General features: G+C 45.4%; 1 protein-coding gene across 2 annotated transcripts in view; it reads left to right on the forward strand.

The window, feature by feature from the left end:
- ABCC11 (ATP binding cassette subfamily C member 11) overlaps positions 1–23,271 on the forward strand; it is a 71,766-nt gene extending 48,495 nt beyond the window's left edge. For both annotated transcript variants that reach the window (XM_027617233.2, XM_027617234.2), the window contains 10 exons: positions 5,704–5,930; positions 6,278–6,415; positions 7,616–7,802; positions 12,027–12,116; positions 13,479–13,668; positions 15,168–15,327; positions 18,602–18,680; positions 19,472–19,585; positions 22,521–22,685; positions 22,818–23,271. In XM_027617233.2, coding sequence (XP_027473034.2) covers positions 5,704–5,930; positions 6,278–6,415; positions 7,616–7,802; positions 12,027–12,116; positions 13,479–13,668; positions 15,168–15,327; positions 18,602–18,680; positions 19,472–19,585; positions 22,521–22,685; positions 22,818–22,910 — 1,443 coding nt within the window. In that variant the 3' untranslated portion in view covers positions 22,911–23,271. The remainder of the gene's footprint in view (positions 1–5,703; positions 5,931–6,277; positions 6,416–7,615; positions 7,803–12,026; positions 12,117–13,478; positions 13,669–15,167; positions 15,328–18,601; positions 18,681–19,471; positions 19,586–22,520; positions 22,686–22,817) is intronic.
- Positions 23,272–23,693: the final 422 nt, after the last annotated feature.

A 23,693-nucleotide genomic window follows, 5' to 3' on the forward strand; every position in this document is an offset into this window, starting at 1 on the left:
ATAGGGTAACTACCTCAATATCATAAAAGCCATCTATGAAAAACCTACAGCAAATATCATTCTCAATGGGGAAAGACTGAGAGCTTTCCCCCTAAGGTCAGGAACACGGCAGGGATGTCCGCTCTCACCACTGCTATTCAACATAGTATTAGAAGTCCTAGCCACAGCAATCAGACAACAAAAAGAATTCAAAGGCATCCAAATCAGCAAGGAGGAAGTCAAACTCTCACTCTTGTAGATGATATGATACTTTATGTGGAAAATCCAAAAGACTCCACCCCAAAACTGCTAGAACTCAGAGAGGAATTTAGTAAACTGGCAGGCTATAAAATCAATGCACAGAAATCAGTGGCGTTTCTATATACCAACAACAAGACAGAATGAGAGAAATTAAGGAGTTGATTCCATTTACAATTGCACCCAAAACCATAAGATACCTAGGAATAAATTTAACCAAAGAGGCAAAGGATCTGTCCTCAGAAAACTATAAAATACTCATGGAAGAAATTGAGGAAGACACAAAGAAATGGAAAAACGTTCCATGCTCATGGATTGGAAGAACAAACATTGTGAAGATGTCAGTGCTACCTAGAGCAATCTACACATTCAATGCAATCCCCATCAAAATACCATCCACTTTTTTCAAAGAAATGGGACAAATAGTCCTAAAATTTGTATGGAACCAGAAAAGACCCCGAATAGCCTGAGGAATGTTGAAAAAGAAAAGCAAAGCTGGCAGCATCACAATTCCGGACTTCCAGCTCTTTTACAAAGCTGTCATCATCAAGACAGTATGGTACTGGCACAAAAACAGACACATAGATCAATGAAACAGAACAGAGAGCCCAGAAATGGACTCTCAACTCTATGGTCAACTAATCTTTGACAAAGCAGGAAAGATTCTCCCATGGAAAAAAGACAGTCTCTTCAACAAATGGTGTTGGGAAAATTGGACAGCCACATGCAGAAGAATGAAACTGGACTATTTCCTTACACCACACACAAAAATAGACTCCAAATGGTTGAAAGACCTAAACGTGAGACAGGAGTCCATCAATATCCTAAAGGAGAACACAGGCAGCAACCTCTTCGACCTCAGCCACAGCAACTTCTTCTTAGAAACATTGCAAAAGGCAAGGGAAGCAAGGGCAAAAATGAACTATTGGGATTTCATCAAGATAAAAAGCTTTTTTTTAAGATAAAAAGCTTTTGCATAGCAAAAGAAACAGACAACAAAACCAAAAGACAACAGACAGAATGGGAGAAAATATTTGCAAATGACATAACAGATAAAGGGCTAGTATCCAAAATCTATAAAGAACTTATCAAACTCAACACCCAAAGAACAAATAATCCAATCAAGAAATGGGCAGAAGACATGAACAGACTTTTTTCCAAAGAAGACATCCAAATGGCCAACAGACCACATGAAAAAGTGCTCAACATCGCTCGGCATCAGGGAAATCCAAATCAAAACCTCAATGAGATACCACCTCACACCAGTCAGAATGGCTCAAATTAACAGGTCAGGAAACGACAGATGTTGGCGGGGATGTGGAGAAAGGGGAACCCTCCTACACTGTTGGTGGGAATGCAAGCTGGTGCAGCCACTCTGGAAAACAGTATGGAGGTTCCTCAAAAAGTTGCAAATAGAGCTACCATACAATCCAGCAATTGCACTAGTGGGTATTTACCACAAAGATACAAATGTAGGGATCCGAAGGGGTACATGCACCCCAAAGTTTATAGCAGCAATATCCACAATAGCCAAACTGTGGAAAGAGCCAAGATGTCCATCGGCAGATGAATGGATAAAGAGGTGGTATATATATACAATGGAATATTATGCACAGCCATCAAAAGGAATGAGATCTTGCCATTTACAATGACGTGGATGGAACTGGAGGGTGTTATGCTGAGCAAATAAGTCAATCAGAGAAAGACATGTATCCTATGACCTCACTGATATGAGGAATTCTTAATCTCAGGAAACAAACTGAGGGTTGCTTGAGTGGGGGTGGGTGGGAGGGAGGGGGTGGCTGGGTGAGACATTGGGAAGGGTATGTGCTATGGTGAGTGCTGTGAATTGTGCAGTACTGTTGAATCACAGGTCTGTACCTCTGAAACAAATAATGCAATATATGTTAAAAAAAAAAAAGAAGAAGATAGCAGGAGGGGAAGAATGAAGGGGGGGAAATTGGAGGGGGAGACGAACCATGAGAGATGATGGACTCTGAAAAACAAACTGAGGGTTCTAGAGGGGAGGGGTGTGGGGGGATGGGTTAGCCTGGTGGTGGGTATTAAAGAGGGCACTTTCTGCATGGAGCACTGGGTGTTATGCACAAACAATGAATCATGGAACACTACATCAAAAACTAATGATGTAATGTATGGTGATTAACATAACAATAAAAAATTTAAAGAGAAAGAGAAATAGAAAAAAAATCCTCTGTGCTCTAACTATACACCACCCCCTCCTCCGAAATCCTGACAACCTCTGATCTTTCTCATTGTCTCCATAGTTTTGGCCTTTCCAGAATGTCATCTAGTTGCAAGTGCACACTGACTACTACGTGGGTGGGAGCAGGCTACGGAATGAGACGGGTGCATAGAAGCTCTCCTGCTGCTGACAGTATGATTCTAAAAGCTTGGTGTCCCTTGCTGGAGGGTCAATGGTCATACCAATGCTGGCCTCTGTTGGCTAGGCGTTGTCACACATAGGTGCTATCATCCTTATTTTACATATGAGAGATTGAAATCCTTGTGTGTTATGGTGAGAATTGTTATGGTTAAAATACCAAAGTTTCTGTAGTATCACATTGCATCCTGGAAATGTCATTGCACTCCCCCTCACCAAATGTTACTATGCACAGGTTCTGGGGTGGGCATTGGGCTTACAGTGGTGAATGAACAATACAGGTATGGTTCAGGCCATCATGGCCTTAGAGTCTATTCAGGAAGACTGTTGAGAAAACAGGCTGTTGTAACATAGTGTGCAAAATTACTCACTAGGTGGGGGCCCCTGGGATCCTAAGAACTTAATAGGCACCTAACCACAGCATGTGCGTGGTGGAGGGAAGGATGGGAGTCCAAGAAGACTTCCTGGAGGAAGGGACTTCTCTGCTATGATCTAAAGGATGAGTTGAAGCACTTTAGCCAGCTTAAATTAGGAAGCAGAGCTTCCTAATTGAAGAGAAGCAGAGCTTTCCTGGGGAACTGGAGTCCTGGAGGGCAGAGCTTCCTAACTGAAGAGAAGCAGAGCTTTCCTGGGGAACTGGAATTCTGGAGGGCAGGTGCTCAGAGGGTTAGAGCAGGGATTTTCATGGGTGTTCTCCGGAGGTGAGGACATCCATCATTCCTTGTAGACTGAATGCAAATTATGTTGACATTTCAATGTGGGGATGACAAGGTGGAGGCATTTCCCCACACCTCAAATAAAGCAGCTGGCTTGGTGGAACCAGAAAGCAGGAGAGGAATAGTCTACCTGAGGCCAGACACTCTTTACTAACTTTGCTATGGCCTCTAAGGTTCTGACTCTGCGCTCCTAGATTCTGGAAATATCCAGTGCTCAGGCTTCAAAGTGATAATTTCTATTTTATTTTTTTTCAAGTTTTTTTTCATTAGAAAATATGCTTTGTATTTAAAATATGTTCCTTTTTGTAGTCCTTTTATGTCTTGATTGATTTTAAATTTGCCTTTGTAGTTTTAAATAATCGCAGTGAAGGACAAACCTTTCAGATAATTGGCTCAACTACAAACACAACAAATTGCAAAAACAGGTTATTTTGACACTTATGGGGCACCAGAAGCCCTTTCTCCATGTCCCCACCATCTGTTCCTAATCCTGAGTGATGGTGGGTTCTCACAAAGATGGCTTAGTCACACCACAGCTGAGCTGTACCCTGTTCCTGTGCACCTCTCTCCCTGCACCACACCCCTCCTTGCCCCCCCCCGTGAGTACTCAGAGTCCTGGGGGACAGGGTGACTGTGATCTCTTGAAGTGATCGTGACAGTTCTTGTTGCTTTTGCTTATGTATTTCACAAAAGATTCTGGAGAGAAGATGGAAGATAATTTAGAGGCAGAAAAAATGAGGAAACTCATCATCTGCCCCTCCCAACCTCACTGCCTCCCCCTCCTACCTTAGAGCCTAAACATAAATGTGAACAGTACTTGGTCAGCAGCATCCAGGTATTTGCAATGAGAGCTGCTATAAGAGACACTTCGTGATTCTAATAATTACTATTTATTAATAATCAAAATGCAATTTCTGCCTTCCCCCTTCATTCCTTCCTTGGCTTTTGGCCTAATAGATATGATTAACTTCTATTTATGTCTTTTTCTTGTGTTACAGCTTGAGAAATACATAGGGAAATAAAGGGGTCAATTGGTCAGCAGCTCAATGTCAGGAACCTTTAAGAAATGCTTTCTGTAAAGAGCATGGCTGTGCTGGGGCAGAGGGGTCAGGGAGCCCTGGGAGGTCTGGTCATGGTTTTGCTGTTAACTACTTGGGCGACCTTGAGCAGATTGCTGAGCAGCCTCCCTTTTTCTGGGCTTAAGTTTCCTCATCTGTAAAATGAATACACTAAACTTAGATGCTTTTGTTAAAGCCCTTCTAGTATGAAATGTTCTTTGATCTCCAAAGGGTCTCCTGTCTACTGCTTTTAGAGATCAAGTTAGGACACCACCTTCAAGAAGGGGCAGTCATGCTTAAATTCTACCCAAGACACCAAGTCATATGCAACCACAGTGGAGTTGCTGTTACTAATCTTTGGCGATCCTGGAAAATGGTCCCATCTGTGGAAAATAATCAGAGCTAGTGTTAATGGAATGCTAATTAGGAGGCAGGAACTATACTATTCTGAGACTTTCAGTGTATTACCTCTTGTCTGTCTGTCTTTCTTTCTTTCTTCTTTCCTTCCTTCCTTCCTTTCTTCTTTCTTTCAAGATTTTATTTATTTATTTGACAGAGAGAGAGAGAGATCGCAAGTAGGCAGAGAGGCAGGCAGAGGGAGAGGGGGAAGCAGATTCCCCGCTGAGCAGGGAGCCCGATGCAGAGCTCCATCCCAGGACCCCGGGATCATGACCCGAGCCGAAGGCAGATGATTAACCAACTGAGCCACCCAGGCACCCCTCTTTCTTTCTTTCTTTCTTTCTTTCTTTTCTTTCTGAATCTGCTGCTTTCCTCTGTTTCCCTGTCACCTCTGAACTGGGCAGTCTGTATTGAAAGCTATTTAATGGAATCTTGGAATATTGGGATATCTTTCTTTCTGTCTGTCTTTCCTTCTTTCTTCCAACAGCTTTATTGAAATATAATTCACATAATCATAAAATTCACCCTTTTAATAAAGTTGCACAACTCAGAAGTTTTCAGTCTATTTGCAGAGGTGTGCAATCTTCACCACAACTCTGTGAAGTGTCGTTATCATCCCCATTTTACAAATGAGGACATTGAGACTCCAAGGGGCTAAATAACTTAAGCCCAAAGTCACACAGCAGTAGGTGGAGGAGTGGGGTAACCCTGGAACCCAGCAGACTGATTGTGGAGCTCATGCTTTTAACCATTGCTCTACGCTGCCTCCCCTGCACGCCCCTTAGGTTGGATCCAGCATGTCTTCAGAGCCTAAGGGTAACTGACATCATCCTCAAGTCCCAGAGCAAGGCCAGCAGCTCTCTGTTGATCTGGGTTGCTTTTGTCCCTGCAGGTTTCTGGCTCCCCCATGAGCTTCTTTGACACAACCCCAACAGGCCAACTCCTGAACTGCTTTAAGGGGGACTTGGATGCGCTGGACCAGTTGTTGCCCATTGTTGCTGAAGAGTTCCTGCTCCTGTCTTTGATGGTGGTTGCCATCTTGTTGGCTGTCAGTGTGCTGTCTCCATACATCCTGCTGATGGGAGTCATATTAGTCACTATTTGCCTTATTTATTATTCGTAAGTGGGTTCTTTTTGCTTGTGAGCTGGGTTTGTAACTTGGGATACGAGGCTGGAATCTACATAGAACTGGGTGGTCCCTGAGGTGGATGGTCCAGGTCACTCCCTCTCATCTTATTTTTTTTTAAAGATTTTATTTATTTAGTTGAGAGAGAGAGAGAGAGAGAAGAGCACGGGTGGGGGGAGGGGCAGAGAAAGAGCAAGAATCTCAAACAGATTCCATGCTGAATGTAGAGCCCGACACGGGGCTCGATCCCAGGATCCCATGATCATGATCTGAGCTGAAGGCAGACACTTAACCGAATGAGCCACCCAGGTGCCCCAACTCCCTCTCATTCTTGATGCAGGAAGTTTAAGAGGGCCATCAACACATTCAAGAGACTGGAGAACTACAGCCGCTCCCCTCTGTTCTCCCACATCCTCACCACTGTGCAGGGCCTGAGCTCCATCCATGTCTATGGAAAAATTGAAGACTTCATCAGCAAGTGAGTCCTGCTGTTGCCATCCGAGGACGATAGGGCTGTGGGGACGGTGGGAAGCAGGAAAGTAGGGAACTGAGCATCAGGGAACAGTGTCCTCTTCACATTGTTTTATTCCACTTATTTCTCTGAGGAAATGCTTATAGGAATAACAAATATAAGTGACATGGAAAATGTCTGTAAACCTTAAAGACCTATGGACGTTGCATACATGTATTAACATAATTATTAGTAAGAAGTATTGCTGGGCCAGTGCTTCTTGCATGTTTTTTTCTTTCACTTCCAAATAGGTATCTAATTTTAATAAAATACAAGGAATACATGGAATTTCCTTCACTATTCATACCTATAGATTTGCCTTCTAAATGTTTGTTGAAACCAACAAAAACATCCTATGATTGCTGCTGAGACTTCATTGTGTCATATGAACTTACCCATTTGTAAAGATCAGTCACACATGGTCTGCCCTGAACCATAAGATGTTCATAGTTTGGTGGCAGACAGGTGACATAGACACATATTTTTGTGATAATGCAGGGTTGAATATGACTGACAGCATAGGAAAAAAGCAGATAAAAGGCCATAGGAGTTCAGGAGGGAAAGAAGTGACCTGCAGCTGGGTGGGGGGTAAGGTGGCACCTAGCCAGACTCGAAGCCTGGTAACACTTGAGCGTGGAAGACGGCGTGTGTTTGGTTAACTGGAATATTGGATGAACCACGGCACCAGCTCTCCCAGCAGCCCTGGGGAGCACTCAAGGATTGTGCAGATGCTGGGACTGAGGGCATCCTAGAGCAATGCATTCATTCACCTACAGCACCCACTGGGAAGGCAGCAGTGAACAAGATAGGCACAGCCCCCATCCCAAGGTGGATAGATACTGGGAAGGAGTTGCTTCCCTTTACTCACTCATAGATCCTGGCATTTATTTACTCTCATTGGCCCAGTTAGGGAACTTACCCCAACTGAAGACGAACCAATCATCAAGGCTGGAAGAGCCTGTGCTGAGAGGCCTAAGTTGGTCAGAGCCTACTCCAAGGTCTGCGCTCAGGTCAACTCCAGGGCTGAGAAAGGGAAAGGGAGGAGGCCCCCAAAGAAAAGTCACGTTCCTTTGGTGGGAGTGGGGAGCTGGATGCTGGAGGAAGCAACCAGTGTCCATTCTCACAAAACTCTGGGTTAGACAAGCACATGTGGTTGTCCTTTCTTAGGTTTAAGAGGCTGAGTGATATACAGAATAACTACCTGCTGATGTTCCTGTCTTCCTCGAGATGGATCTCACTGAGGCTGGAGATCATGACCAACCTGCTGTCCTTCGCTGTGGCCTTGTTCGTGGTTTTTGGCATCTCCTCTGCCTCCTATTCCTATAAAGCCATGGCTATCAGCCTCATCCTGCAGGTGAGGGAGGGGCTCTCAGACAGCAGGGTCTTCACTTGAGGCCTGTGGCCAGACCCAGGGGGTTCATTTCATGGGACTTTGATAACACGTTGGGTTTTGGCCATTTGTGATCTTATGAGTCATGTGCTTGGTCTTCTGAATCTGCTGCTTTCCTCTGTTTCCCTGTCACCTCTGAACTGGGCAGTCTGTATTGAAAGCTATTTAATGGAATCTTGGAATTTTGGGATTGCATAGAGTCCACAGGAAGCCGAGTCCAAATCTCTTATTGTGCAGATAGGGAAATTGAAACCAAGAGATGGAAGGAGTTGTCTTAATGCACAGAGCATTAGAAGCAGAGCCAGAGTAAGAACATTGGCCTTCTGGTTTGCTGGCTGTTGTCTTTTCATTTTACTATTCATACCTGGATTCAGCTGTCAGACTTCTCTGAGTTATCTAAGGAGGCGTCCAGTCCCTCCCCTGGAACAGGTCTTCTCAGGCTTTAAAGTTCATGAGACTTGAAGCAGAATGCTTGGCCCCAGCCTCGCAGGCTTACTCGGTCTGGGCCCCTGTGTAGCCGACAGGACAACCATGTTCCAGAGCACAGCCTCGGGGACTCATAGTCAAGTACTGGTTGGGCGAGATCTGGGAATCTAATTTTAAAAACAGGTTCTCTAGGGGATTCTGATGTAGCAGTCTGCACACCTCCTGGCAAGAGTTCCCCTACGCCTGGCTTCCCGGGGCATGAGAGGGTCCAGCTGGCTGAAGTTCATGTCTATAGGGTCAGTTCTTTGCAAGGGTTAGCCATGGAGGGCTGTGAGGCCAGAGGCTGGCTCTGTAGCTATTTCAGAGAACCCTGGCTGCACAGTTCCAGGGCACCCCTCTCGCATGGGGTACTCATTAGCAGCCTTCTCTGCAGCTGTGCGGCTTTGTCTCTAACTGGCTTTGGATCTCTAGTGCCCCAGTGCTGAGGCATTCTTTTGGGTCTGCAAAGGGGTTCCATCTTGCCCCTTGTTGAGTCCCTGCAGCAGTCACATATTTGCATAAACATACAATCCTGTACACCCACAGCCATGTGTGCGTGTGCAGAGCCTTCTCAGGGCACACAGGCCATGTGGATGGCTATGCAGTGCTCACACTCACAGACAGCTGACCAGGGCGATAACATGGAATTCCCCAGGCACTTGCACTGAGCCAGCACCCTTCTCACCATGTTCCATAAGCTACAGTGAGGTGGTTAATTTGTGTGGTTCAGAATGTGGGTTCGAGCCAGGGTTTGCCCATCATTAGCAGTGTGACTTTGGGGAAGCCTCTTACCCTCCTTGTGCCTGGGATTCCTCATTTTGTGAAAAAGAGATAAAAGTTCTAAGATTATAAATTTGTGAGGAATATGTGTAAGCATGAGGGTTAATGCATGTTAAACACCTAGAATAGTGCTTGGCCCAGAATAAATGCTAGGTAATTGTGAGCTGTTACTGTTCCTGGCTTACAGATAGGAGGCCAGAGTTTTGGAGTTCAGTAGCTTACCCTGGTTCCCATAGCTGGTGAGAGACAGGTTTGTCCTTGGTGCGTCACACTCATCTTCACTCTCTTCTTCTCTTTCTTCCTCTCTCTAACACACACACACACACACACACACACACACACACACACACACACACGCATGTACCAGTGCAGAGTTGCCTCCAAGCCTTCCAAAACTCTGGGGACAGGCACCAAAGTGGTGTCATAGGGGACTTGGAGTCACTAAGGCCAGAAATCCCTCCTGGTTGCCGCGTGACATAGGCCAGAGGGGCAAAGATTGGGGCACAGGTGTCGTGTGCTGGCACAGGCAAGGGGGGGGGTGGGGGCTCATCTCCCCCAGGATACACTGTGCACATGAGACACCTCTCAAAGCTCTCCCCAGCTTGTTCCATCACAGGAAACTCAGGAGGAACTCTGCTGGAGGTCTGACTGCTTCAAAAAGACGCTGGGTTTATTTTGTCCTCTGTGTCTGCTGCCCTGCTGGAGTATCTCATCTCTATCCTGGGTATCCATGCCTCTTCCCCTCCCCCCAAGCCTCCCCTATCCACCTCTTACATTCTCACCAGAGTGATCTTCAATTACAGTTTTCCTCATGCCCCTCCTTTGTTTAGAGCCCTCAGAGATTCCCTGTCTCCCTATGCCAAACCTAGGCTATGGCCCCTGCCTTCAGGCCCCCCAAATCTGGCCCTATGACCCCAACATGCTTCTCTCCTCTGGTCACACTGGTGAGTCATTGACTTCTGCATGCACTCTCAATGCAATTCTGCTCAAGGTTTGGGAGGTGGGAATCACAATCCATGTTGCTTTGCAACCCTAAGAGGTATAAATAATAGAGATGCTTCTGGCTGCAAGCCAGCAAACCATAGAACCCATTCAAAATGGCCTTGGCAGTCTGGGGACTTGTGATGTATCCAGAAGGCTGAGGTGGGATTTTCTCTGTTAATTTAGGGATGTAGCGTGAATCCATGACCATTTTATCTTTTGGCCCTGGCACCCACAATCTGACTTCATCGTCAGGATTGTCTACTCAAGGTCACAAAACAGCTGCTGCAGCCTCAAGCAACACATCCTCACCCAATACCCACCAAAGGTTGGAGAGGAGAGAACTCCTCTCCTGTGCCCCATTTTAAGAACAAGGAGTGGTTTCCTAGAATACTCCCATCCGACTCCTCCTCATGCTTCATTGGCCAGAATTTTATCATGGCTCACATCTAAATCCATCATTGACATGAGGAGTGGAGTTAACAGGATTGTTCTGAATTAGCCAAGGCTCCCTGGAGCACCAGGCTGCCAGATACCTGAGCATAATAGAGGATGCTAACAAGGAAGAAAGAAGAAGGCACCTCCTACTGACTAGGCAACCAGCCGTGTCTGCTACAGTAACTGGAGGAAAGGCAGTTTCCCCCCATCTTTTCCCCCGTTAGTGTCATTTTATGATTGCTTCCACCCTCTCTGAGTTCTAAAGGGCCTTCCTTCCCCTTCCCATACTCTTGGCTCCAGTCATAGCCAAATGGCGCCCGAGACCCTGAATGTATCCTGCTATCTACCACTTCCAGAACTTTGTCCACTCTTTAGGGAACACCATTTTCTACCCATTTTTAACCTGCTAAATCCCACCTCTCCTTAAAAATGAAACTCCTGTGCCAACAGCTGCCCTAGTCCTTCCCTGTGGCCCTTGTCTGGGTGACCGTCGTGTGGGCCCTAAGGGTGGTCCACGTCACCTCCCATGGTGGAGCACACCTGTCTGTGCTGGCATTCTCTGTTGACCCATCTGTCTCCCCCACCTGACTGGAAGCTCCCTGAGGGCAGTGCCTGGGCCCGTTGCACTTTGGGGCACAGATCCTGGCCCGGCACTGGCGTAGAGCCCTCAAGGAGTGTGTTGAATGAATGTATAATGAACTTCTGCCCAGCACCCTGTGCGTGGCCTGTTTGCCCACATCTTCGGCCAAGGGGATGGAAAGTGTAAAGGTTGGGGTCCCTGTCCCACCTCTGCCCCTGGGTTCCAGGTGATTCTGTGTATGTCATTTCCTTTTGGGTCTCAGTGTCCTCATCTGTGGTGCCTTCAATTTCTGAGAGTCCCTGAGACTCCTCTGAGCCTGGGTTTCCTTGAAGGCAAGGCCTGAAACAAGGACTTGGGTGTAGGCAGATTATTTGGGAGATGCTTCTAAGGAACAGGACTGAGGGAGCAAGAGAGTGAGGCAGGGAAGGAGGAACTGAATCATGGGCATGTGTCATTGATATTGCTGTCCTGGGTCACCAGCACTCAACTCTACTGAATAGTATAGGAAGCATATAGGATGCTCCCTGGATTGTTCCCCCGAAGGTGAGGGACAGGAGCCTTTATCTGCTGGCTCCTTTCCCTATTAGTTGAGGGTTTTCCACAGGCTTTAACCCCCCTGTGTTTCAGGGCTGCAGCTGTGCATGGGTCGAGCGGGTTCCTGTGGTATGGGTAGAGGTTTTGAGCAGAAAGCAGAAAGACACACAGAGGGTACTTGAAGTGGGACGGTGCCAGTGGGGTCTTGTCCAGAACTGCCTACCACCACTGCAGCTAACCTCAGAAGTGGGCTTAGGGGGCACCAAAGGCATCTGCTCCATTCTTGTAGGGAAATTGTCTTGGTCTGAGAAGTCACTCAGGGGAGGATGGTAACCAGTGGTTTTAGGAACACTGAAATCCTCTGCACATCCCCCTCAGCTTCTTGACCTGAGGTGTCTTCTTCATTCCAGCTAGCATCCAACTTTCAGGCCTCTGCCCGGATTGGTTCAGAGACAGAGGCGTACTTCACTGCTGCGGAGAGGATGCGTCAATACATGAAGGTGGGACACAGATCTGGGTTTGTTGTGGGAGCTCTGGAGGGCTTTAAATCCACACCTGGGGCTCAGCTTCCATAGCCTCGGCATGCTCTGGCACCCCAGGCTCCCTGAGACTTTTTCAAGAGGCGAATGAGGCTCCTTCCTCCGCATTTTCCCTAGACCAGTGTGTGTCATTTCTCAGAAGCCTTTCCGTACCCACTGGCCCATGTTCATCACATTCCTCAGAGCATCCCTGGGTGTAGAGAGAATAATCTGCCCTTTTTAGAAATGAGAGTTTTGCCCAAGTATAAAAATAATAATAATGACAAGAATAATTGGTATTATTATTGCTTCTCTTTGTGTCAGAATAGTTAAGAGCGTAGGTTTTAGAGCCAGATCAACTGGGTTCAAGTCCAAGCTTTGCTACTTGAGTCAGCTGTGTAACCTGGGGACAGATCATAGTATCTACTTCATTGGGTTATTACAAAGATTGAATAATATAATATGTAAAGCACTTAGCACAGTACCTGACCCACAGTAAAGGCTCAATATTTTTTATATATCGATTATCTCATGGAATCACAAAACAATTTCATAAGGTTGATTGAATTATTATCCCCATTTTCCAGAAGAGGAAACAGGGGCTTGGCTAAGCTTCAGATTACACAGCTGGGGTTTGGCAGAGCCCTTTGAAGCCAGTTCTCCTGCCCCTGTTAACAGGAGCAGAATTTGTGAATCCTAGAGCTTTGATTTAATACTGAGGGACACTGGCGCAGCCACACCCACGGCAAAGAGCTGTGACTTGCGGTCAGGTGACCATGCTTCTTCTCCATCATTCGGGCCTCAGGACGTACCCAGCTGTGCTTGGTTCGGTAGTGGGCTTGGAGTCAGGCAGCCCTGGTCTGAGTTCCCATCTGCTATGTGATCTTGAGCAAGTGCTTTAACCTGTTTGATTCTCCATTTCCTTGTGTGTGAAATGCATCTGAAGTTCCCTACCTCGTCAATGAGGACAGAGGGAAGGGAAATCTGCACAAGGCATCTGAGCCCCCATAAAACATGCCCCGCAGGGGTCAGCTAGCTCTGCTACCTTTATTGTCACTGTTCTGGATTCTGTTTCTTTAGAGCCCATACAATAAATTAGAAAAAGTTCTCTGCATTAATAACAAGGGGGCTAGCTCTATGGTTTCTCACTCTTTGGAATAAAATTATGTGTATGTCAGTTGAGTTGGGGTGGGATATTCCCCCTGGGGGCGTTCCTCTGAATGTCCTAGTGTGGGACAGGCTGGGGTGAGTCACACACCCAAAAGCTGGAGGCCAGTGGGTCAGCAGGAGATGAGCAGAGATTAATGATAACTATTGATTTTTTTTTCTCTCTTCAAAAATTAGATGTGTGTCCCTGAGTCTCCTTTACACATCGAAGGCACGAGCTGTCCCCCTGGGTGGCCACAGCATGGAGAAATCACATTCCAGGATTATCACATGAAATATAGGGACAACACACCCATTATCCTCAATGACATCAACCTGACAATTCATGGCCATGAAATGGTGGGCATCGTGGGAAGGACAGGCTCTGGTGAGTGGAGTGTCTTGGGCATCCCCTGTCCTCAACTCTGCCCTGTGGGCATTGGGCCTATTTCAGGGTATGTGTTTACTCAGTGACCCCACAGATGTTTATTGGGCCCTCACTCTGTGCCAGACACTGGTGAACAAAACCCCAAGTCCCTGCTATCACGGGATCCCACTGGAGGAGATAGGTGTTAAGTGATCAAATCAGGAGACACATAGGGTCATTACAGGTCATGATGAATGTCACGGAGGAAATAAAAGGGTGCCGTTAACAGAGTAATGGGGTTGGCAGGTCTTTGAGCTTTGGTGGTCTGGGCTCTGAGGCCGGCATTTGAGCTGAGACCTGAAGGATGAACAGGGTGCAGGGGAGGTGTGCTTCAAGCACGGGGCAGTGCAGGGCTCTTTGAGGACAGGAGCAGGGCCAGGAGTGAAATCTGGGTTCTGCTTCTCCTTCCTCCCCACCCTTCCTAGACTTCTTATCAGCCTCTTTGCCCTCTCTTTTTTGACCTCTTTCCCTCCCTTCCTCTCCTATTATTTTTGGGAGGTCTGGTCCAAGTATCACTCCCTCCCATTTTTGCATTGTTCAAAGACACTACTCAGGCTTGATTCTTGCCCTACCCTTGTGTGCCTAGGAGCTGCTTCCTCCAGGTAGCCCTCCAGGAAGACTAGATAGAGCCTTCCTGGGTCTCCACCTCCTCAGGCCCCCTGCAGGCCTTGCAGTCCTGTTAGGTGAAGGCTTCCAGCTGTGTTCTTTAGGGTATTCTTCCCTTTCTACTTCTTGCCTGCACTTGGCCTGAGAGGGCTGGTGACTGACATAGAGAAGCTCTCAGTAGATACTGGTCCAATTGACTGTATTCATTCAGTAGGTATTTATTGAGTACCTACTATTTGCTGGGCAAAGGGAACATAAAGGTAAACAAGACACACAGCTACCACCCACGATGACCTTACCTTTTTAGAGCAGAGGTTGAAAACTCAAATGTCTTTGAGGCCTGGCAAGCAACATGCATGGGTGAAATGGGTCTGGAAGGTGATGCAAGGAGGGTGGGGTGGGCAGTGTGTTGAACTGGAGAGCACTGTTCTCTCAAGGAAGCAGCTGCACTCAGCTCCAGCTGCGTGTTGTGTGGGAGGATGAGGGACCAGTGTTGCCAGTTCTAGGTTTTAAGAAAAGCATGCAATTTGGATTTTTATAGATAGGGGATTTGGATTTTTAAAATGCTGGCAAAGAACTTAAAAGATAACAGTAACACTGTGTGTGTGAAACAATATATAAATGGCTGGATTTAATCCAGGGGCTCCATTTGTGCTCTTTGATCTAGGCTGTAAGAAAGCTGTTTGTGGTTTGGGGCACCACTTGGAGCAGAGACTCCAGTCCTCTTCTGCTCTCTCAGGGCTCGGAGGATGGACTACAGAAGGGAGCAAGTCAGGTGCGAACTGCAGGTGTGGCCTGTGCTGTCTCTAGTACAGATCTGGAAACTGAGGTCCCACTTGTTTCTTGCCCAACAGGGAAGTCCTCCTTGGGGGTGGCTCTCTTCCGGCTGGTGGAGCCTGCAGCAGGCCGGATTCTCATCGATGGCGTGGACATCTGCAGTATCAGCCTAGAGGAACTGCGGTCCAAGTTCTCAATTGTCCCTCAAGATCCTGTCCTGCTTTCAGGAACCATCAGGTGAGTGCTGGCCTATAGGCCAGCAAGGTACAGAGGCCAGGCTCCTGGGAGGGTTGGGAGGACCAGGATGCCAGGGCTGGGCTGTCTCTGGTTAGCTGGTAGCCAATGCCTCAGTTTTGGGGACTCTGATCTCTCCTTGTCACACTGGTTCATCACTGGGATTTGGAGTATCCTTGAAGATTGAATGAAGCTCTGATATACACAAGAGCACTTTGTAAACTGTAATGTGCTAAATGAAAGCAAGGCATGATTATTATTTTTTTAAAAAACCTGATGCGATTGGTCAGATTTCAGTTCACCATTAAGCATTTGCACTGTGGCTGCTATATTCTTTTATCTCTAGATGTGGTTTATTCTCTTCTCTCCACCCACTGGGTAACTGAGCTGATGGGGACGTTTTAGGCTGGGAGGGAGCACTTCTTCACAGGATGCACATTCCAGGCAGGGGAGAAGTGAGAAATAATCCAGGCAGTTCAGTGAGCAAACTGGGACTAAACTTTATCCAGATTCATGCTCCTACTTAACAGTTCACATTAGCTGTGTGGGAACACCAAGGCATGGAGATTGAGGAAGCCTAATGCATTAGAAATGAAGCTAGATTCCTCATGTTTCAGGAATATTTAAGGAACATTCTTAGGGGCAAGAGGAAAAACTTGACCCTTAGAGCTCTGTTCAATCATTTATGAATTTACTCATCATTTCTTCCTCCCTCCTCCCCCCTACTTCTTTCCTCCCCCCTCCTCCCGCCCTCCCTCCCATCCTTCCCTCCCTCCCACCTTACATTCATTTAACTTGCCTTTTCTGAGCCTTTGCCAGGTCCAGACATTGTACTAGGGACTGGGGACACTTTGATGAATGATCACTGCCCGTGCTCCCCCTAGGAGTTCAGAGTGTAGTCATGGGGGGGTGGGGTGGGTGTAGAAATGTAAGAACCAAAAAATTATAATACAAGGAGGTATTTGCTAGATCAGAGATACGAACCAAGTGCTAAAGGAGCCCAGAAGTAGGACAAGTAACTCTACTTAGATGAATCCAGAAAGGCTCCACAGGGGAAGGGACATTTGAGCAGGACCTTGAAGGATAAGTAGGAGCTTGCCTGGGAGAAAAAGGGGAGAAAGTCCTTCCAGGGAGAGTGCATAATATGTGCACAAACAGGAATTTTAAAATGATTGCATTAGGGAAATGAGATAACATTTAGTGAAAGATCTCCATGTTAAGCTAGAACCTGGGCAAATCTATTGTGCCTTGATATAGGAGTAGTAAAAATATGAATTAACATTTTTGAGCATTTATATGTGCCAGCTTATGCTTTAATATTCAGTCTCATTTAACTGTCACTACAGCCCTATGAAGTAGGCACTATTATTATCCCTCCTTTATAGGGGAAGACACTGAACTTGGAGAGGAAAAATGACTTGTTTCAAGACACACACAAGTAAATGGTAAAGTTGAGGTATTACCCTAGGTAGTCTAATCCCTTAACCAGGGCTGTTTCTCTGCACCTTCCCCCTCCACCCTGCCTCACCCGCAGCAGGAAGAAGTGTGGACTGGAGTACAGGAGACCTGGGTTCTCTATCCATTGAGGTTTCATCTATCTATGAGTATCCCTGATTCCAGCCTATCTCTCAGACTGACCTGTGGTGTGACTTGAACAAGCATTTAACACCAATAAGCCATAACTTTCCCATCAATGAAAGGGATTTACCCATCGCTTGGGGGGAGAGGGTGTCAATGGAACCATCTATGAAAATGCTTTGGAGGCTATCAAATATCATGGAGATAAGACATTCTGCCTTCTGCTTCTTTAATACAATCTAGCCCTCCGCACAAAATGTGTGTGGCTGCCAAAACTGGGGAAATATAAAGCAGAAATTAAGAATAGGTTTTAATCAGGACTGAGTGTTTGCATAATAGAGGAGTGTTAATAATGTTGCCTATGACAAATGCAAGTGTAAATCTTAATGGGTGTAAAGTCCAGATAGATCCCAACCTGATGTTGTTTGGATGATCAATTAGGGTTTTTTCACTGCAAGAGACAGAAAAACTAACCCCACCACAGTGAGATACCACTTCACACCTACTAGGATGGCTATCATGAAAAAAAGAAAAAAGCAAAAGGAATATAACAAGTATTTGTGAGGATGTTGAGAAATCGGAACCCTCGTGCATTACTGGTGGGAATATAAAATGGTATAGCCTCTGTGAAAAACAGTTTGGCACTTCCTCAAAAAGTTAGAGGTAGAATTACCATATAATCCAGCAAATCTTCTAGGTATATACCCAAAAGAGTTGAAAGTGGGACTTGAACCGATATTTGTGTATCAGTGTTTGTAGCATTATTCATAATAACGAAAAGGTAGAAAAAACTCAAGTGTTTGTTAATCAACAGATAAATGAATACACACACATATACACAATGGAATATTAATGAGCCATAAAAAGGAATGAATATTTGATATATGCTACAATATGGATGGACCTTGAAAACATTATGCTCAGTGAAATATGTCAGACACAGAAAGACAAATGTTATATATTTCCACTTAAATGAGGTGTCTGGAATACACAAATTCATAGAGACAGAAAGTAAAATAGAAGTTACCAGAGGCTGAGGGAGGGGGAAGGGTTTAATGGGTAGAGATTTTGATAGGGATGATGAGTTTTTGTGGATGGTTACACAACACTGTGAATGTATTTAGTGCCACTGAATTGTATACTTACAAGCATTTAAATAATAAATATGTATATTCTAACACACGTATACCTACACATAGAGACACACACACACAATCCCTAGTGGCTTAAACTAAAAATGCCCTCTTTGGCTCATGATACTGGGAAGATCAAGACTGATTCAGGGGCCTAATGTCCCCCAACTCTGCTTTGGCTTCATTCCTAGCCTTCAATGAGGCTACTCATTGTACCTGGGAGTAGGCTACTCAATGAGCCTACTCCCAAAGCAAGATGGTTGCAGCCATCTACTTATGCCTGAGTCATTTACTCCACCCCTGCAGTTGGTGGTACAGGACCACCTGGACCACATGGACTTGAGGGCTGGGGAGGAGGTGGTCTCCAAATAAGACTTGGGGGCCATAGCCTGCAGAATGAATGGGTACTGGGAAGGCACAAGGCATGACTGTTCATGGTAACTCCATGGGTTTCTCTACACCCAGTAAAACAGTTCTAACTATTCTTGGTCATCTACTGTGCATGGAACAGATTGTTCAATGGTTACATGTGGTTATAGAACACTTCTCTTCCTCTTTTATGACAGATTCAACCTAGATCCCTTTGACCGCTACACAGATGAGCAGATCTGGGATGTCTTGGAGAGGACATTCCTGAGTATGACAGTAAGTAGCTCCAAGACCTGATTCTTGGTCTTAACCTGCCTCTTCAACAGTGGTGCCTGCAGGTCCTTTGGGGCTCATCTCAGATGATATTCCAGATGCTGCCACTTTGGAGCATGGGTTAAATAATCTTACGGAGATGAGATGATTTTGGATTCCTAAGTCAAGTCTGATGGCACTCAGACACCAACAGTGAGCCAGGCACATCCTAAGCTCAGGGGATGCAGCAAAAGCAAGGTAGGCAAGGTGTTTGCCCTCCTAGTGCTTACATTCACTGGGAGATACAGACAACAAATAGACACACAAGAGGCTTTCAGATAGTGGTAAGTGCTGTAAATGTGGTAATGAGACCAACAGATCCTGGTGAGGATGTTGAGAAATCAGAACCCTCATGCATTCCTGATGGGAATATAAAATGGTACAGCCTCTGTGAAAAACAGTTTGGCAGTTCCTCAAAAACTTAAAGGTAGAATTATCATATGATCCATATGGGGAGTAGCTCCTTTACATGAAGTGGCCAAGCAAGGCCTCTTTAAAGATGGGAAGTTGGAGCTGAGACCCAATATTGAGGGGGCAGTAGGACACAGATCTTTGAGAGAACATTCCAGAAACAGCAACAGCATATGCAAAGACCCTGAGACTGGAGTGAGAGGGGCACAGGTAAGGAAGAGAAAGACCAGTGGCTAGAGTATACAGAGGCAAAGAGTGTTGCAAAGTGCTACAGGGGAGGTCTGGTAGGGGTCAGGTTAGGTCTTGCCTACATAGCCTACATCTCATTTTCCTGGATATTACAGATCTCAAAGTTACCACAAGGACTGCAAGCAGAAGTGGTGGAAAGTGGCAGAAACTTCTCTGTGGGGGAGAGGCAGCTGCTCTGCATTGCGAGAGCACTCCTTCGCAACTCCAAGGTGAGACCACAGAATGGCCATGGGAGGCTGCGGATGACACCTGGCTTGGGAAACCACACTGGCTGTTTCTCCCTCTGTCTCTGTAGGGTAGTGGGTGCTGTGCTGTACGTCCTCTCCACAAACACCCAAAGGGCTTCCTCATGTCACTGGTGGCCATTCTCTACGTATCTAGTGTGGGCGAGGCATGTAGGTGGGGACTCAGCCTAGGTTCTCTCAAACCCTGAAACTCTGCATTTAAGCTGAAATGATCCACCACCAGAACCAAATCACGATGCACTTTCCTTATGAAAAGTTGAAAGTTTAGAAGTTTATTAATTTAAAAGTTGCCTATTGTATATTCTTTCTAAAACTTGGATGCAGGACATTCTCTTTATTAGAGCTGGAAATCAGATGATAGCTGTTCCAGGGCAAAATTACTTTTTTTTTTTTTTTTTAGTTTCAGGTCTAGAATTTAGTGATTCATCACTTATAATACCCAGTGCTCATCACACGTGCCCTCCTTGATATCCATCATTCATTAAACCCATCCCTTGCCCATCTCCCCTCCAACAACCCTCCCTTTGTTCTCTATAGTTAAGACCCTGTTTCCTGGTTTGCCTCTCTTCCCTTCTCCCCATATTCATCTGTTTTGTTTCTTAAATTCCACATATAAGTGGTTTTTGTCTTTCTCTGGTGGTTTATTTTACTTAGCATAATACACTCTAGTTCCATCCATCTCATTGCAAATGGCAAGACTTCATTCTTTTTTATGGCTAGTATTCCATTGTATATATATACCACATCTTATTTATCCATTCATCTGTCGATGGATGTTTGGACTCTTTATAATTTGGCTATTGTTGATAATGCTGCTATAAACATTGGGGTGCATGTATCTCCTTGAATCAGTATTTTTGTATACTTTGGGTAAATACCTAGTAGTACAATTGCTGGATGAATATGGTAGTTCTATTTTTAACTTTTTGAGGAACCTCCATTCTATGTTCCAGAGTGGCTGTACCAGTTTGCACTCCTACCAACAGTGTAAGAGGGTTCCCCTTTCTCTGCATCCTCACCAACACCTGTTGTTTCTTGTGTTATTGATTTTAGCCATTCTGACAGGTATGAGGTGATATCTCATTGTAGTTTTGATTTGCATTTCCCTGATGATGAGTGATGTTGAGCATCTTATCATGTGTCTGTTAGCCATCTGGATGTCTTCTTTGGAAAAACGTCTGTTTATGTCTTCTGCCCATTTTTTAACTGGATTATTTGTTTTTTTGGGTGTTGAGTTTGATAAGTTCTTTATTTTTCTTGGATACTGCCCTTTATCAGATATGTCATTTGCAAATATTTTTCCCATTCCATAGGTTGCCTTTTACTTTTGTTCATTGTTTCCTTCACTGTGCAGAAGCTTTTTATCTTAATGAAGTCCCAATAATTTATTTTTGCTTCTGTTTCCCTTGCCTCCCAAGACATGTCTAATAAGAAGGTATTATGGCCGATGTCAGAGAGGTTGTTGCCTGTGTTCTCCTCTAGAATTTTGATGGTTTCCTGTCTCACATTTAAGGCTTTCATCCATTTTGAATTTATTTTTGTGTATGGTGTAAGAAAATGGTCCAATTTCATTCTTTTGCATGTTCCTGTCCAGTTTTCCCAGCATCATTTGTTGAAGAGACTGTCTTTTTTCCAAAATTACATATTTTTCAAAAGTTTCTTCAGACAGTGCTTCTTGAAGTTTTCCAAATATTGTGCCAGTAATTTTAGATATTTGACTACCTGGACTAGTAGGGAGCAAACTTTCTCAAGAGAGGCCACACACACATACTCATATGTACATATACCTCCTCCACACTCACACATATATACATATGTGCCCACAGGTGCTCGAATGCACTCACAGCACACACCATGGTTAATTAATGATAAATGCAAAAACTGTTGGTACAGACTGTCAGAGCTCTGGGGAAAAAGCAGGCAGAACACTGTGGGGTCGGAAGCTGGGGAGAAGATTTCAGGAGGGAAGACGATCTCCCTCTTTCTAGCAGAGATGAAAGACAGGATCTGCAATATGCATGTAGCACTTTCTCAACCACTCAGGTCCTTATTTTACAGTTACTAGACCACTGGTGCCAAAGTTGCTTTCTCCATTGTTTCCCAAATTTGAGTCATCACTTTATGATTTTTGTCATATCTGCGCACCATCTCTCCTTTGACTTACTCGTGATGCCCTCTTTTTAAAAACAGCCTCATTCTAAACAGTAACATTTGTGAAATCACATTTCTGTGCTAGTTATATTTTTCTAACATATAGTGTAAATAAAATAAAATAAAAATGTTAAAGAGAACGTTTATCCATATTCCAGCCACACCATCTCATGTGCCATCCAAACATGTGTGCATGCCCTGTTTTGGGGAATGCTGGTCTATGTTAATTTAGACGAATCAGAAGGCAGTTCATAAAACAAGAAGTTGTCACTGGGACATTTTCTTTTTTTTTTAAGATTTTATTTATTTATTTGAGAGAGAAAATGAGATAGAGAGAGAGCATGATGGGGGGAGGGTCCGAGGGAGAAGCAGACTCACTGCTGAGCAGGGAGCCCAATGTGGGACTCGATCCCGGGACTCCAGGATCATGACCTGAGCCGAAGGCAGTTGCTTAACCAACTGAGCCACCCAGGCGCCCCTACCACTGGGACATTTTCATTTTCAAGAGTTTAATTCTCTGGTCACACACACACACACACACACACACACACACACACACACAAGCTCTTGGTTGAGACCTAATATTCTCTAACATAATGGACAACTAGTGTTCAAAGTGGGTTTTGAACTCAATCCATATCGCTCACCTTCCAGCTAAGGGACTCAGTGGATTAATGGTAGACCCAGGACTAGATCCAGGTCTCAGGGCCCAAGCAAACTGCCCTCACCCCTGTTTTGTATTCACCAGATCATCCTTATTGATGAAGCCACAGCTTCCATTGACATGGAAACCGATACTTTGATCCAGCACACAATCCGTGAAGCCTTCCAGAGCTGCACAGTGCTGGTCATTGCACACCGCATCACCACTGTACTCAACTGTGACCGCATCCTGGTCATGAGCAACGGGAAGGTGAGAGCCGTGTCCCTGGGGCCAGTGGGAGAATGTTCGCTCAGGCCAGCATCCCAGGAGGCCTTTGGATCCTTCAAGGCTAAGCTCAGTGGTGTCCCTTCCCTCCCTTCCCCTCCTTTCTCCATCTCCCAGGTTGTAGAGTTTGATAGACCCGAGGTCCTGCAGCAGAAGCCTGATTCTGTGTTTGCTGCCCTACTGGCAACAGCCAATTCTTCGCTGAGTTAAGGAGAACTGGGGACTGCGTGTGGCCTGATGGCAGAGCCAAGTGTAGCTGTGAGACCTGCATCTATGACCTTCTTGTGTAGAGATGGCTACTTCTCCTGAAAGCAGGGCTGAAATGTGCTCAGGGGTGCTGGCAGTGAGATAGAAAAGAAGATTGGGGGAGCAAAACCTGTAATAGGCCACTCTGTGGCTCCCCAGATCTGGGAACCCCCGTACCCTTTGAGACCATGTGGTCAAATCATCATGTGCCTCTTTTTAACTGATATGTTGAGTAATTTCGTAATAATTTGAAAGCTTATTATAGTTTTAAAAGTATTGCAAATGCTGTATTGAGTTTGTAAAAAATAAAAGTAAGAAAAAGTCACATTCTCTGTTCCTCTTTCTTGTTAGCTAGTACTCGTTCAGCTACAGGGAGGAGAGAGTCCCTCATACTGACTTCTGAAAAAGGGACTTCATTGGCTAATGGAATGGAAAGGTCCAGAAAAAGTTCTAGGTTGAGTGCCAATATCTGAAAGATGTCTCTGCTTCTTCTCTCAGCTCTACTTTCCTTTTTTGGCTTTACTCTTTGGTCTCCTCTTTCCTCAAGTGCCAGCAAAAGTTCCATGGCTAAATTTCATTGGGTCAGCTTGGGTCATGTGCTCATCCCTGAACCAATCACATGCTAGGCTGTTGGAATACAGTGACCAGCCGGGCCCAAGTCCCATGCCCACACCTGGACCTGGGGATGGGTTCAGCTGTCCTGAATCACATGGACTGAGAATGGAGGGGGTTATTTCTCTAAAATAA

This window comes from Zalophus californianus, chromosome 17 (assembly GCF_009762305.2).
Source record: "Zalophus californianus isolate mZalCal1 chromosome 17, mZalCal1.pri.v2, whole genome shotgun sequence".
Lineage (NCBI taxonomy): Eukaryota > Metazoa > Chordata > Mammalia > Carnivora > Otariidae > Zalophus > Zalophus californianus.